Here is a 15,400-nt window from a genome sequence, read left to right on the forward strand (position 1 = left end):
TTCTCAGCAATCACTCATGGATTTTCTGAACCTCGAATGCGACAATTTTGTCGATTAACCAAGCCATCAAGATGAAAGTAAGCCTCATCAAAATTCAGCCACATTTATGCAAAATGGTCATGGAAAATTTCAACAAAAGAGTGCATATGTGCCAGCAAAGCCGTGGAGGCCATTTACCTGATACACTATTCCATACATAACCCTATACTGTATACTTTATGAATCAATAAAAAATTTACAATTTTTAATTATAAACCTGTATTTTCTATCAAAATTACTTCTTGCGTGAATTTTGGGACACCCTTTATTTTTTCGTAATCCTTTGTATTTCTTGGTTGTTACTTCACCTCTTTTATTTCTGATTTTGTTTATTTGGGTCCTCTCTCTTTACTTCTTGGTGAGCCTGGCTAGAGGTTCATCAATCTTATCTTTTCAAAGACCCAGTTCTTGGTTTTGTTGATCTTTTGTTTTTTTGTCTTGTTTTGTTTTTTTGGTCTCTATGTAATTTAGTTCTGCTCTGATCTTTATTATTTCCTTCCTTCTGCTTATGCTGGGCTTTTCTTGTTGCTCTCTTCCTAATTCTTTGAGTTGTAGGGTTAGATAATATATTACCAATTTTTCTTGTTTTTTGAGGTAGGCCTGTAGAGATATGAACTTCCCTCTCAAGACTGCTTTCACTGTGTCCCATAGATTTTTGGATTGTTGTGTTTTCATTGTCATTTGTTACCAGGATGCTTTTTATTTCTTCTTTGATCTCTTTGGTAACCCAATCATTGTTTAATAGCATGCTATTTAGCTTCCAGGTGTTTGATTTTTTTCATTGTTTTTATTGTAGTTGATTTCTAATTTTATGCCACAGTGATCTGAGAAGATGCTTGATATGAGTTCTATCTTCTTGAATTCGAAGAGACTTTGCCTGTGTCCCAATATGTGGTCTATCTTTGAAAATGTCCCATGTGCACTTGAGAAGAATGTATATTCTGTTGCTTTGAGGTGAAATATTCTGAAGATGTCAATTAATTCCATCTGACCTAGTGAGTCATTTAGGATTGATGTTTCTTTGTTGATTTTTTGATTAGAGGATTTATCCAGTAGTGTTAGTGGGGTATTAAAGTACCCTATAATGAGTGTATTGCTTCAATCTCTCCCTTGATATCTTCCAGAAGTTTTTTTTATGTATTTGGGTGCTCCTGCATTGGGTGTATATATATTTACCAGAGTTATATCCTCTTGTTTAATTGCTCCCTTTAGTATTATGAAGTGGCCTTCCTTATCTCTTGTTATGGCCTTCACTTTAAAATCTAATTTGTCAGATATAAGTATTTATACCCCAGCTCTTTTTTTTCATTTTTATATACCTGAAAAAATTTTTTCCATCCCTTCACTACCAGTCTGTGTGAATCCTTTGTTCTGAGGTGGGTCTCCTGTAGACAGCAGATATATGGGTCATGTTTTCTTATCCATTCAGCTACCCTATGTCTTTTGATTTGGGCATTTAATTGATTTACATTTAAAGTTATTATTAATAGGTGCTTGTTTGTCACCATTTTTATTCTTTATGCCTGTGTTCCTTCTTCCCTTCATATTTCTTCTTTTTACAACAGTCCCATTAGCATTTCTTGCATTGCTGATTTGGTGGTAATAAACACCCTTAGTCCTTTTTTTGTCTGTGAAGCTCCTTATTTCACCTTCAATTTTGAATGATATCCTTGCTGGGTATAGTATTCTTGGATTCAGACCCTTTTTTGCATCACTTTGTATATTTCATTCCATTCTCTTCTGGCTTGATGTGTTTCCATTGAGAAATCAGTTGACAGTCTGATGGGCAATCCCTTATAGGTAACTTTCTGTCTCTCTCTGGTAGCCTTTAATATTCTTACTTTGTCATTGGTGTTTGCCAATTTAATTATAATGTGTCTTGGTGTAGGGCTTGTTTGGGAATCTGTGAGCTTCTTGGAGTTGTGTGAGTTTTTTCTTCCCAATATCAGGGAAGTTTTCTGTCACTATTTCTTCAAACAGGTTTTCTATTGCTTGCTCAATTTCCCCTCCTTCTGGCACCACTATTATGCAAATGTTGTTTCATTTCCAAAGCTCCCTTAGGTTTTCCTCCTGTTTTTTAAGGTTTTTTATTCCAGTTGCTGCTCTGCTTTGGTGTTTTTTCCTACCTAGTCATGTAGCTCACTGATGCAGTCCTCCTTTTCTTCTAGTCTACTGTTGATTCTTTCTATTGTGTTCTTTATTGCAGCTATGTCATTCTTCATTTCTTCTTGGTTCTTCATTTCCTCTTGGTTCTTACACATGTTGTTGAATTTGTCTTCCATCCTTTTCAGTGTCCTTATGACCATTGCTCTGAATTCTTTCTCTGACAAATTGCTTGCCTCCATTTTGTTTACTTCCTTTCTGTTGATTTCTTCTTTTCTTTCGTTTGGGGGCTATTTCTTTGTCTTCCCATTTTTGCTCCTCTCAGGGTGTCTGGTTATGTAGCTCACTCTCTACCATGACTTAAAGGCACAAAATACAACTCGACAAGACACAACACAGAGGGCACAAAACACAAATGTATTCATGATACCAATAACCCTAAATAAAGGTGACCACCAGAGAAAAGAGAATTAGGGGAGAGTAAAGAGCACAAAAATGATATTGAGAAAAGGAAAAAAGGTAAGAGAAAAGAAAAAGAAAAAAAAGACAGGGGAAATATATTATATGGGGAGAAAACTCCAAAACACCAACAACTAATCCAAAAAGTGCAAAAAACAAACACCCAGTAAAGAAGGAGGGAAGCTGAATCTGAAGAGGCAGAGCTTATTTCCATAAGGTAAGGTACAGGAATTGAATAAATGGGGAAATGGCCATGATTCAGTATATAGGAGGTAGAAAGAGTATGAGTGTATAAGAAGAAAAGTAAAAAACAAAATACTCAAAAAATAGAAAATAATAATTGAAAAAATAATTAAAATATATATATTAAAAATATATATAAAAGAAAATTTATACATATATATAAATATTTTCCCTTTCTTTAATCTATCTATTTATGTATTCATCTATTTTTGGAAAAGGAGAATAGAGAATAGATAGGCCTGAGTTATTGATTGAAGCTAATTAAGCTATTAGTAGAAGAAGAGAATAAGTGAGGAGAGGAAAAACAAAAGCATAAAATAAAAAACCAAAAAAACAGACTAACAATCAAACAAACAACAAGAAGAAGAAAGAAAGAAAATAAAAGAAATTTGGCTAGTGAAGAAAGAGAAAAGAGAAGTGTGCATGGTCTTGGAGTAGGGGAGAGGAAATTAGATATATGAGTAGGCCAACAGAGACTACTTTAATAGTAATGTGTCAATAAAGCAGATAAAGAAGATCCATTTTAACAAGGAGTAAAAAGAAAGGATAGAGAAAAACTAAAGCAGGATCAGGAGGAAAGAAACAGGATGAGAAAGGGGAAAGTGAGGAAGAAAGTGTTGGCGTAAAGACAAAAAATGAGATAGAGTAAAATAATGATAAAAAATAGAATGTAGAACAGTAATCCAAAATAAATAAAAATTTTAAAAAGAAAGGTTAAAAATAATAAATAAATAATAATAAAATAAAGTGAAAAAATTTTAGTTTCTTAAGTAAAAGATAAAAAATAAAAAAGTGAAGTAGTGAAGTTCGTTTGCTTCAGCAGAGCTTCAGTGTCCCATGGGTGCTGGTTTAAGACCCCTTTCTACTGTTCTGTCTGTCACATCTGTTTCCTGTCAGGTAGTCAGCACAGTGTTGACGTTCCCAGAGATCCACTGCTCCTCTGTGTCATACACCACATCCTTGGTTTCAAGCAGCGGGGATCAATCTGCCCACTTTGTTTTTCTGCCTGCTTTCAGTTGTATTTACACAAGTGTCTATTTCTGACATGGCCCCTAGGTGGCGGTGTTTCTGTATTAGTTTTTGGGACCAAATGGCCCCTCCACCCAGTCCCCCAGGGCTCCCTGGGGTATTTAGAATCTTCCTTTTTCTGCCATGCTCAAGACTGGGTGTGGCTGCACTGCTAGGAGGAGCCTGGTCTTCTGGAGAAAAATGTCTATTCAGGGTTGGAGGGATGGACTGTCCCTGATCGCCTCTCCCTATTCTGCTCCCCAGTTTCCACAAAAACCACCTTCCCCTTCAGTCTCGGTGAGTGTTTTTAATTGAAAGAACCTATGTACTGGGTTTAGCAAGTGAAAGCAAGAAAATTATAAAAACAGAGCGTCTTTCTCCCCTGGGCACTGTGTGGCCTGTGTAGAACTTCAGGCTGCCTTCCTGGGCATAGCCTCCCATGACTGTGGGCTTAGATCTAGAGCCCCCTGCTACCAACAGCCCTGCGGACCCCCTTTCACATTCGAGGGCTTCACTGACTCCAAGGAATGCGGATTTGGTGCAGCACAGTCTCCCTCTGAGACTCTAGTCCCAGCTGTGTGTGTTTCTCCCTCTAGCCCAGATGCTCCATCCAACATCTCTCCAGATGATCTCTGATCTTTCCATCCATGGATTGCCTCACCAGTTGTGTTTAATTCACCAATTCCAGGTGGACGTTATTCAATTCAGCTGTTTCTTCTATCTGCTCTGTGAAAAGGCACAGGATCTGTTCGCCTATTTGGCTGCCACCTTGTCTCCCCTTGGACAAACTTTTTAGGTGCCCACAGCCAGGAAGGCTGGAGACTCTGTGTTCATGGGTTCACAGCCAAGGCAGCTAGTCCCTGGGCGTTGTGGCTGTAGGGTCCTGTGTGGTATCAGAGGTCTCCCTGGTTGAAGGTAAGGCTGGGCTTCTGATCACAGCCGCTCTCCCCTTCAAGATGGTGCAGACTTTGTGGCAGAGCCAGCTGCCCTGGGATGGATTTCAGCTGTAGCAGAGGCTGTCCTGTCAGAGGAGCCTGGTCTGCCAGTCCCCAACAGTTCTGTGCAATATAACTGTCCCTCACTCACACATACACACACTCCCCGCATGTCCACGCACTCTCCTTTTGCTCTCTCACTCACTCACCCTATCTCCCTCGCTGCTGTCCTGTCAGCTGCCATCTTGGATCCCCTCCAGCCAACATTTCTTAGACTAACATTTATGAATATTCTCACTTTCAAGAAACATACCTTTAACAAATTACAAGACATTACATTAACAGTTCTAAATCTACTTTATATATTTTTTGTAACAAAAGCTATAATCAAGAGAACTTAAAACTTATTAAAAAATATTCAGCTCTTTATCATTTAACCCAGCAATGCTCCAAAGCTTTTAAGTTGCCAAAGAAGACTTTGGAAAATTATGTATAGGCATATGAGGCTGGAGAAAAGGCTGAGTGGGCCTGTTCTAGAACTGCAGTTTCCAGACATCCAACTGCTTGGATTTAAAACTGCCACATTTTTCCTTAGAGATAACATGCTAAGGTTTGAGTAATAATGAGTTGAGCTTCTCATAGTAGCCACAATGTTAAGTAAGCATTTGCAGTTTTAGTAGAGAAACTGTTCTTTGGGAGGGGAGAGTGTAAGAAAGTGCTGAAGTGAGAGCAGTTTTTAGAGCATTAAAGGGGGTGAGAATGCTGGCTTTGGGACCTAAAGGCTCAGTGAGGGTCTCCTCACCATGTCCTAGAGGGGCTTTGTGAGAAGACTAAAGTTGGGAATCAGAGGCAAAAGTACTCAGCAAGCCCAAGAAAGAAGACCATTTCTTGTCCAGATGAGAGGACAGTCATGGAGGAGATTAGGAGATAAGGCTTTTACAGTCCAAGGAATGCCTTAGCCTTGTGGGCTGAGGGAGTGAAACTGAGGTAGTTGACTGTGGTTTGGGACAATTGGGCTTTATGAGGGGATGCACAGTAACTCCAGTTGGGCACCAACATAGACAAGAAAAGAATGGATAAAGGGTGTGCCTAGTAAGATGCAGTATAAAGGTGAGGTGGCTAATATTTGTGAGATTAATCTGTTAACCCTCATAATAGAGACTGAGGAGGGGACAAGGGTCCCAGCAAATTTGGGAAGGGCAGAATAAGTGGTACCAGTATCAATTAAAAAGAAGATCAGCTTACTTGCCACCACAATCATTACCCGAGGCTCTGTCCTCTTGATGTAGGTCTATGGGGCCCTGTCAGGGCCTGGGCAACTTCAGTCTTTGGTGGCCAGTCCCAAGAGGTCTGGGAACTCCAAACCGGATTCAGAGGGTGGTCTTGCTGAGGTACAACCTGAAGGGGCCAGACTACAGTCTGATTTTCAGTGGCCTTCCCTTCCACACCTTGGGCAGGGCCCAGGTGGAGGTCTTGGGTTTGAGCAGGACTTGTTCCAGTGTCCTTCCTTGTTGCATTTGAAGCATGAGCCCTGAGGAGGCTTAGCTCCTGATTTATCCTTGGTTGGAGGACCGGAACTTTATTTGGGGTTCATGAGAGTGGTGGTTAAGAGCTGGAAGACCTCCATTTGGGCCTCAGCCTTGGCTTGATCTCGCCTTTGTTTTTAGATTTGGGTCTCCTAATCTCTATTATTAAAGACATTAAAGGCCAGGTTAATGAGGTCTTTTGAAGGATTTGTGGACCTGTGTCTATTTTTCAAAGTTTGAGATGGGAGACTTTCAAGAACCAAGATTTGACTATATTTCCCTTTTTCTTTTATTCCCCTTTTTCAAAATAGCCTCTAACTACAAGATCATTTTTGTTTTGTTGTTGACATCTGCATGCTGTAACTTGCCTATTTTTTATTCTAATAACTTTTGTGGCACTTTGTCTTTCTTGTGTCTCTTATTAAATTTCATTTTTGATCCTGTGCCTTCAAATAGCAACATTGTTTCATTTACATTTAGTGTTTTAAATATGTTTTTCATATTTTTATCTTGTTTCAATTTTTATACTTCTTACTGTTGTTGTTTTTTTTTTGTCTTAAAATGCAAGCTGTTTTCTTTATATTTTACTAGAGTCCCGGTGCACGAAATTCATGAATGGGACGGGGGGTCCCTCAGCCTGACCTGCACCTTCTCCAATCCTGGACACCTCAGGGATGTCTGACTACTGGTTTAGGCCCAATCCCACAGTCGGACTTCCCTCTCACAATCTGGTACTGCTGGCTCCTAACTGCTCACCTGCCTGCCTGATCACCCCTGACTGCCTCTGCCTCTGCCCCTGCTACCATGGCTTTGTCTAGAAGGATGTCCAGAAGATGTCTGGAAGATGTCCTGTCTAATTAGCATATTACCCTTTTATTAGTATAGATTTATTTACTTTTTTCTTTTCCCATTTACTTTATATTTTATTTTATTGTTGACCGAATTACAGATACCCCCCAATTTCCTCCCACTTTACCCGCCTTCTCTTAGCCACTGCCCCACCCCAAGCCTTAACCACACTATCCTCTATACCAGGGGTCCTCAAACTTTTTAAACAGGGGGCCAGTTCACTGTCCCTCAGACCGTTGGAGGGCCGGAATATAGTTTTCAAAAACACTATAAACAAATTCCTATGCACACTGCACATATCTTATTTTGAAGTAAAAAAAACAAAATGGGAACAAATACAATATTTATATTTGCATGTGGCCCGTGGGCCGTAGTTTGAGGACCCCTGCTCTATACCCATTGGTTATGCATATATGTATATAAGTTATTTAGCTAATCTCTTCCCATCTCCCTCCCTCCCCTCTGAGATATGTCAGTCTTCTCCATGCCTCCATGCCTCTAGGGCCTATTTTGTTTGTTAGTTTATTATGTTCATTAGATGCCACTTATATGTGTGCTCATGTGATATTTGTCTCTCTCTGACTGGCTTATTTCACTCAGCATAATACTCTCCAGGTCCATCCATGTTGTTGCAAAGGGTAAGAAATCCTTCTTGCTTATAACTGCATAGTATTCCATTGTGTAAATGTAACACATCTTTTTTATCCACTCATCTACTAATGGCACTTGCATTGTTTCCAGATCTTAGCTCTTCTAAATAATGCTGCATGAGCATAGAAGTCCATGGCATCTACAATCAAAACTATAAATATTCTCAGCTAAAACATTTTTAAACTACATAAATGAAGAGTAATACAGTGCTAACAAATTGGAGCTCAATAGTGTTATGATATCAAAAGATTTAGAAAAGTCAAGACAATATTTTTCCAATTGAAGTAAAGAATTCTATAAGCCAATGTGCTTTTGGCATAAGGGTAAACAAATAGATCAATGATACAGAAGATTTATACATGTTAGCTTTTGTATGTTTTTTATAAACTTGGGGTAGGCAAAGATTTCTTAGCATATTGAAGTTACTAATCACAAAAGAAAAAGAATAGATAGATTGGACTTCACTAAAATTAGAATTTATCCCCATCAAAGACAGATATATAATAAAGCAGAAGTTACAGGAAAATTATTGATATTCTTACAAAATTTTAGTTTATGCCTTATCATATGATTACTAAACCACATCTTACCATTTATGAACTAGTTTTATAATTCAGGATGGTATTTCTTAACTGCTGTAGGACAAGGAGGGAGCACCATGTTTTAATCTTTTTGAGATTTATTTTCTCTTAGTTGTTAATTAAGATACATTTTTAAGTTTGCATTCTATTGTTATACCACTGTTTCTTATTCCTTTATGGATGATCTGTTTGCTTCATCTCACTGTTGTACAAATTAAAATGTTTTCATAAAACTTCTGGATATGTTTGGGACAAAATAATTTTACAATGGCTGTGATCATGACAGACTGGCATTTTTCAATACTATTATGTCTCTCTAATCTGCCATGCTTCATTTTATTATAGTTTTGTCTATCGCTTCAATTTTATTTGTCCTAATCACTTCTCAGGACCACTTAATTTATTTATGTTGGTTCTTCACAGCCAATCTATCCTTCATATATAAAATGTTACAGCATATCAAAACCTTGATGGCCATTTTATCATGGTATCCTTTCTCCCTAGGGTGTCTGCAGAAGACAAGAACATTGAAAACAAGCATATCAATGACATTGCACTCACATACTTCAAAAAATATAAGGTGGAAATTTCAGGTGCCATAACAACAACATTTCCTTTCCTTGAACTTATCCGGGACCGTGGATTCATCACCAATGAAATGTATGAAGTAAGTGAGGTTTATTATATCACAATCTGATAAAACAACCCCAAACTAAGTTATACTTTTTGGTATCTTGGAATTAAACCTCAGAGCACATCTGGGCTACTGAGGAGTCACTTATGAGTGGGGACTTCCTCAAGTACTGCTAAGTATTTCTATAAAGTCAAAAGAGAAGAGAAGTAGGCATTACTGGAAATAGTCCTGCTCTTAACTGAAGGATTCGGCTCTGTCATGCCCCCTAGAATTGGGTGAATAATTCTGGAGATAGGCTGGATCTGAAGTAGGTATATAAAGCCTTCTAGAAATCTTAATAATAAAAGACCAAGAGGCATCACTACCAAAACCACCAAACAGCTGGTGGCTATGATGCCCACTGTGGCCAGAGGACCAGCCCGATCAGGGGGTGGGGCCTGAAGCCAACCTCGCGGCCCCTCCCCCCTGCTGGCCTGCCCCTGATCAGACTCTTCCACCCCAATCAAAAGCAGGGCCTGCTGGCCAAATACCCCCTCCCTTTCCCCCAGCCAGCCACATCCCAATCAGCCTGCACCACCACAATAAGGGGCCGGGCTGGGTGGCCAACCTCTTCCAGCCCCTCCCCCTGGCCACCCCACCCCTGATCGCCACCCTACCTCAATAGAGGGCAGGGCTGGCTGGCCAAATGCCCTCTCCCTTTCCCCCTGCCAGGCCCCACCCCAAATCGGCCCCCCCACCCCAATCAGAGGCAAGGCCAGCCAGCCAACCACCCATGTCCCCTCCCCCAGGCTGCTGGCCCCTGATCGGCACCCACCACCCACCCCATTTGAGGGTGGGGCTGGCCAGCCCACTGCCCACAGCCCCTCCCCATGGCCTGCCCCGCCCACAATTGGCCCCCCAACCCCAATCAGGGGCAGGGCCTGCCGGCCAATCACCCATGACCCCTTCCCCCAGCTGGCCCGGCCCTGATCAGGGGCCCTGAGCAGGCCCCTATCTGAGCTGGCTAGCCAGCCAACCTCCCACCATCTCCTCCTCCTGACAGGTCCAGACCCAATCGGTTTATATATGACTGGGCCTCTAGTTATATATAAAATATAGTATAAACTTGAAATTAAACACAATTTTAATGAATGGGTGAATAAGTTGAATGCCTTCATTTAATGAAATAGTCATTGACACAACATTTCATTTCAATGAGCAACAATTTAAATACTTAGACCTGAGAACATTAAAATCCACAGAGAATTAATGCCTTGTTAGGACAAATTTGAAAATAGATGCTTGCTATTCTTTCAACAACAGTTTTCAGTTTCCTTTCTGTTTTTCCCCTTTTCTTTTGGTATTTCTGGAGTCTTAGAATTTAGGTTAATTTTAGCAAAAGACGTAGGTGGAGATATAGAGATGCAAGTCTTCACTTTCCCTATGCATAGGCTTTCTCTATGGCAAAGTTCACAGGAGCTTCCAGGCCAAGTCAGTCCTGGGGAAGGGACAAGGGTTGTTTAGTCAATAGAATAGCATCTCATCACCCAGCAAGTCTATACCTAAAACATTTAGCCAGGCCCTGAAAGGGCTACATATTACTTCACTTGAAACCATTTTTGTTCTTCCTAATGGCTCCTTATTTCATCTCATGTAAACGGGGGTGAGGAGCTCAGATTCACAAATGGGTGTTTTCTAGGAGGAAGGATTTAGTTGTTTCACTTAGTAGCCACACAAATATAGAGAAATTCTAAAACTGTATGTGAGAAGATACCTATGTTAGGAAATTATTATGCATTAACAATAAAATCGCTTTCTAGGGATCTTCTGTAACTTGGAAGTCTGTATTTATATTTTCCCCATTCTCTATTTTTAAGAAATCTCAAGAATCTTTTAAAAAACGGTTTTCTGTACATGAAGTCATATATGATATTCTCAGTGAACTGGAGAAGAAATTTGACATGTCTGTTCTGCGAGCACTGTTCAGCAAGATCATCGTGAAGAAATACCCTGATTTATATCGCATTTATAAAATATTCTACAAAGGTAATTATGTTTATTACCTACATTTTGATGTCCAGAGAAAATTTATTCCCACAAGTATATATTGACTGTTTACCATGTGCCACAGACAGTGCTGGGCAGATGTAGCAGTTAACAGACAAGTCATGAGTCTCTCAAAGCTGATATAATGGCTAGAGTACAGACACCCACCTGCAGGTCTTCTTAACTAGGCATTTAAAGTCACAAGACTACCAGAGCCACAGGGACATCAGATTTACTTAGAAGGACAAATGACAGGTAACCCCAAATTTTAAAAGGATGGCATTAGTTGCTCCTCTTCTATGGAACCCTTTGCAGGGGTCCACACAGCAGTCCACCAAGTTGACTACAACCCTCCTCAAGTATTGGCATAGCTATGGGTGCGGGATCCATCCTGATGTAGCTACACCATGCCCAGGGGAGTCAATATCTCATGTAACAACTCTGGAGTCATAACTTTCAGAGACAGCACGAGGGATAGTTGAGGTACAAGAGTTACCACACTGAAAGAAGGCAAAAAGTGGCTTATAGTTCATATCTAGTCCCTCTTTACCCACCTACAGTCACTGGTCATTTTTAACTCTAAGCTTAGTGTTGGCCTACTAACACAGAAGAAAGGCCACCTTCATCAAGTTTCCAGAGTAATGAGCAAGAAAATTAACTCAAGTTGAAATTTGCTCTTGAAGAAGTTGAAATATTTTTATTAACTCATTCTCCACAACAGGTGTGATCAACAATCAAATAATCACACCAATTGCTCTGCCAGAGATGTTTTTTAGTACTATACAATACTACTGGTTTGATTCTCTACTTTTCCCCTGAGATGCATGATTTTTTTTTTAAATATATTTTATTGATTTTTTACAGAGAAGAGGGGAGAGGGATAGAGAGCTAGAAACATCGATGAGAGAGAAACATCGATCAGCCGCCTCATGCACATCTCCCACTGGGGATGTGCCCACAACCAAGGCACATGCCCTTGACCGGAATCGAACCTGGGACCCTTGAGTCCGCAGGCCGACGCTCTATCCACCGAGCCAAACCGGTGCTGGCGAGATGCATGATTTTATATCTTTTAAATAGGTTCTCAGTAAAGAAAGTGTCCTCCAATAACTTTTGTTTACCTTACCTTGTAAATTTTTTTATTCTATATACTTTTGGTTTCAAAAAGATCTCCAAATAATTCTGGAGAATTGAAAAGAAAAATTACATGCACTGAGGAATTCAGATATTCCAGGAGCAAGCATAGAGCATTAAAGGGTCCTGCGTCTGCAGAACAAGGACAAATTAGATTAATCTCAGAGTGAGAAGCAGATTATGTGAGTTTATTCAAAGAGGATAAGTATAAAAAAGGATTTGGGGAGGTCTGGCTTCTAAAGTTAAGTAATTTAATGTTATTTACCACACAGTAAAGAGATAGTACACGTTAATAAGATTTATAAGTACAGGTTTATTGCCCCAGGAGGTACCCCTGCTATCAGCCCTGAGTTGTATGCATTCTCTGATTCCCTCAGTCTCCTCCTGGACTCCTTGCCGAGACCTACACCAAGTATTCCTTCATGTGAGCTCAGTAACCTACATGCAGGGGCCCTCCCTTCATTGGCAGTCTTCAAAGATGCTGGTCCAGGCATCTTGGGACGTCTGTCATTGCCACAATATTCACTTCCTGATTGCAGCTTCAAAGAGTATTCCTCTTTGTCCTGGGATCTGGGTACCCCTAGGAAGTCTGTCCAGGTGTTCCCATGTCCTCTGACTTGTCTATTTGGGAAGCAGTTATCCTCCCTGACTCAGTTAAGCCAAAAGTTTCTCTTGTCCAGCCTCATTTTTAAAGATTTGAAATTTTACCTTTTTTATTCATGTAAATCTCTATAGGATTTTTGTTTTCCTCCCAAGGAAAACCCTCTGTTTTTCCTTATAGTTAGAACAGTTCAGCAAACTATTATTTATTTTGATATATGCTTTCCTGGCCAGCTGAACTTTTTCACATGAGTAACAAGCTCATGATGCTGCCACAACTCCTTATCTTGAAATTCAAGTGGCTCCTTTCTATGTGGGAAGCATAAGAGCTCCTTTGTTGGTTGTTCTTTTTCTGACCCAGGAATGAAGGGGGAACATTACCTACAGGATTGGGATCCACTGAGCACTGAGTGACACAAGGGGTGGAAATTCCTAAACATGTCATTTCAGATGACTCCCACTCCATGAAGATCTCTAATTGTCTTCTTCTCTTGTCCTCTCTTCAGTGATACCAGACATAAAGTCCTTCCTAGAAAGTGATGGAGAAGAAAATGAGGAGAGGCTTAATGACCAACTAAGCCTGGAACAAGGTGATTGCAAACAGATAAAAACTGATTCTCTTCTGCTAAGAGGAAAGGAGAATGGAAGTCTGGGAATCAGGGAAGACTTGTTGGGGAACATGGAGAAGGCAGTGAGGGCTGTTTGAGAATCTGACGAGGGGCTGATCCTGGAGGAGGAGCTATGACAAGAAACCATTGGCCCAATAACCAGGCAGAGGAACAGGACCCAGTGTGTCAGGAAACCAGATTTAAAGATGATGCTAACTTGAAAGTAATTGTGATTTAGAGAGACCTTGCAGGAGATGAGTGTGAAACTGTGAAAGGCTTGGAACTATGGGCCCAAGGTCAACATAACTGAGGAGATCCTGGGTGATAAGGAAGGGACTGATTTAAATGTGGGGAATGCTGTTCAAGAGCAGGAATATTCAAGGAGATGGGCAGTCATATAGGGAGGGAAGGAAGGAAATGGTATTTTGAGAGAGAAAAGGAGGGGAAATGAAAGGCAGAAGAAAGGGTTAAAGGACACAGTAACAACAACCATATTTCTAAGAGCTCACTTATAGACCATTTACTCTGGCAGTTGTGGGCTTAGTGCTCACAGCTGCCCTTAGGGGGAAGTATCACTCTTTGTCCATTTGCAGAAAAGGAGACTGAAATCTCAAGAGACCATGTAAGTAGTTGGCCTTGGGTCAAATGATCACGATGAATCCAGACTTTCTGAACCCAGAGCCTTTGTGCTTAACCCTATACTGACCCAGATATTCTCATGGAAAAGACAAAAACATGAATCAAAGAAGGGAAACATGTGCAGAGAGAAAGATACAAAAAGAAGAATTCCGGGAGCTAGAGGAAACATAGGAGAAGGAGACATTGAATCTCATAAAAAGGCCAACAAGACAGAGAAACCGACATGCATAGGGAGGGTATGGTGTGAAGGGGAATGGGAAAGGAGACATGATTTTGCAGGGAGTAGGGTGAATCTACCAGTCAGGAATATCCCTGGGAACAAAAACAGGTTCCCTATGGCCATGAGTGACAAGGAAAACCATTGCTGGTTACTGAGTGGCTCCTGAATGATCTCAGTGAGATAGCCTGACTGGCAACAAAGGGCAGCTGATGGCAACAGTTGGGTGGGATCCTCCAGATCCAGATGGGTTCTGTATTGATACCTGGGAGAGGGGATCTTGAATTCCTAATTTATAAAGATTAAATGAGATTAGGGGAGAATGGCATAGCATATACTTCAATTTTTTGAAATAAATCTCCCATTTCTTCCCCCAGGAACTGGTGGTAATTCATATCAAAGACCGATATGGTTAGGCCCAGATGCCAGGAATTACAATGGTTTGTATGGTGGGAGGTTTGATTCCTGTTAGTACTAATTGCCCAGAATAGTAAGTCTTTGCATTGGCAATTTCTCCAAGGATTTATAGATAACAGTCTTCATTTTCCTGGTTGCCTGGGAGGGTCGCTCTTTCCATACTCCTGAAATGCACTGACTGCCAGCTCCTGACAGCCTGGTCCTGGACATACTGCCCATGCACCTGGCTTCACAGTGTTCTGCCTCTGTCTTGCTTGAATCTGCCTGTAGCCTTGCTTTGATATCATGTTAGCGGTGGCCAGCACTGAAGCAAGGGTGGTGGGCTAGTGGTCTCTCACCTATTGGGTCCCTCACACAGAACCATGGATGCCATGTGCCTCCTGAGCCAACCCTCTCCCATCATCTCTGGGGCAGCAGGCCTAGAGATGCTCTAAAAACACTATAGAAGTCATTATTATATAGCTTGCACTGGGATGTATTATTTAAGAAAAGGTGTTCTAAATTAGTAATGCATTTTTATAAAAGAAAAAAATCTTTCAGAATGATTTTGAAAGCACCATTATACTTTTATCAAATCACATTTAGTAAAAAAAAAAGTTAGTATTTAAGAATATAAAATATCCAACATGCATCAATCTATATACAGTTCATCTACCAGGGCTGCTGGTTGAAATAGGAAGAGTGAGAGGAGGAATGGTGATGAGTAATGAAGAGAGAAGAGATTCAGAGTGT

At 40.5% G+C, this 15,400-nt stretch overlaps 1 protein-coding gene across 3 annotated transcripts in view; it reads left to right on the forward strand.

The window, feature by feature from the left end:
* The window catches only part of LOC102425711 (nuclear body protein SP140-like protein), a 310,769-nt gene that overhangs the window by 257,853 nt on the left and 37,516 nt on the right, over positions 1 to 15,400 (forward strand). Inside the window, exons 2-5 of one of the 3 annotated variants that reach the window (XM_023762206.1) lie at positions 8,899 to 9,061; positions 10,885 to 11,053; positions 13,294 to 13,377; positions 14,629 to 14,691. The exons of 1 other annotated variant lie outside the window; for it this stretch is intronic. In XM_023762206.1, the coding sequence (XP_023617974.1) occupies positions 8,899 to 9,061; positions 10,885 to 11,053; positions 13,294 to 13,377; positions 14,629 to 14,691 (479 nt within the window). The remainder of the gene's footprint in view (positions 1 to 8,898; positions 9,062 to 10,884; positions 11,054 to 13,293; positions 13,378 to 14,628; positions 14,692 to 15,400) is intronic. One more of the 3 variants, XM_023762209.1, reaches the window with a different exon arrangement.

The sequence above is a fragment of the Myotis lucifugus genome, unplaced genomic scaffold (assembly GCF_000147115.1).
Source record: "Myotis lucifugus unplaced genomic scaffold, Myoluc2.0 scaffold_3, whole genome shotgun sequence".
Taxonomy (NCBI): domain Eukaryota; kingdom Metazoa; phylum Chordata; class Mammalia; order Chiroptera; family Vespertilionidae; genus Myotis; species Myotis lucifugus.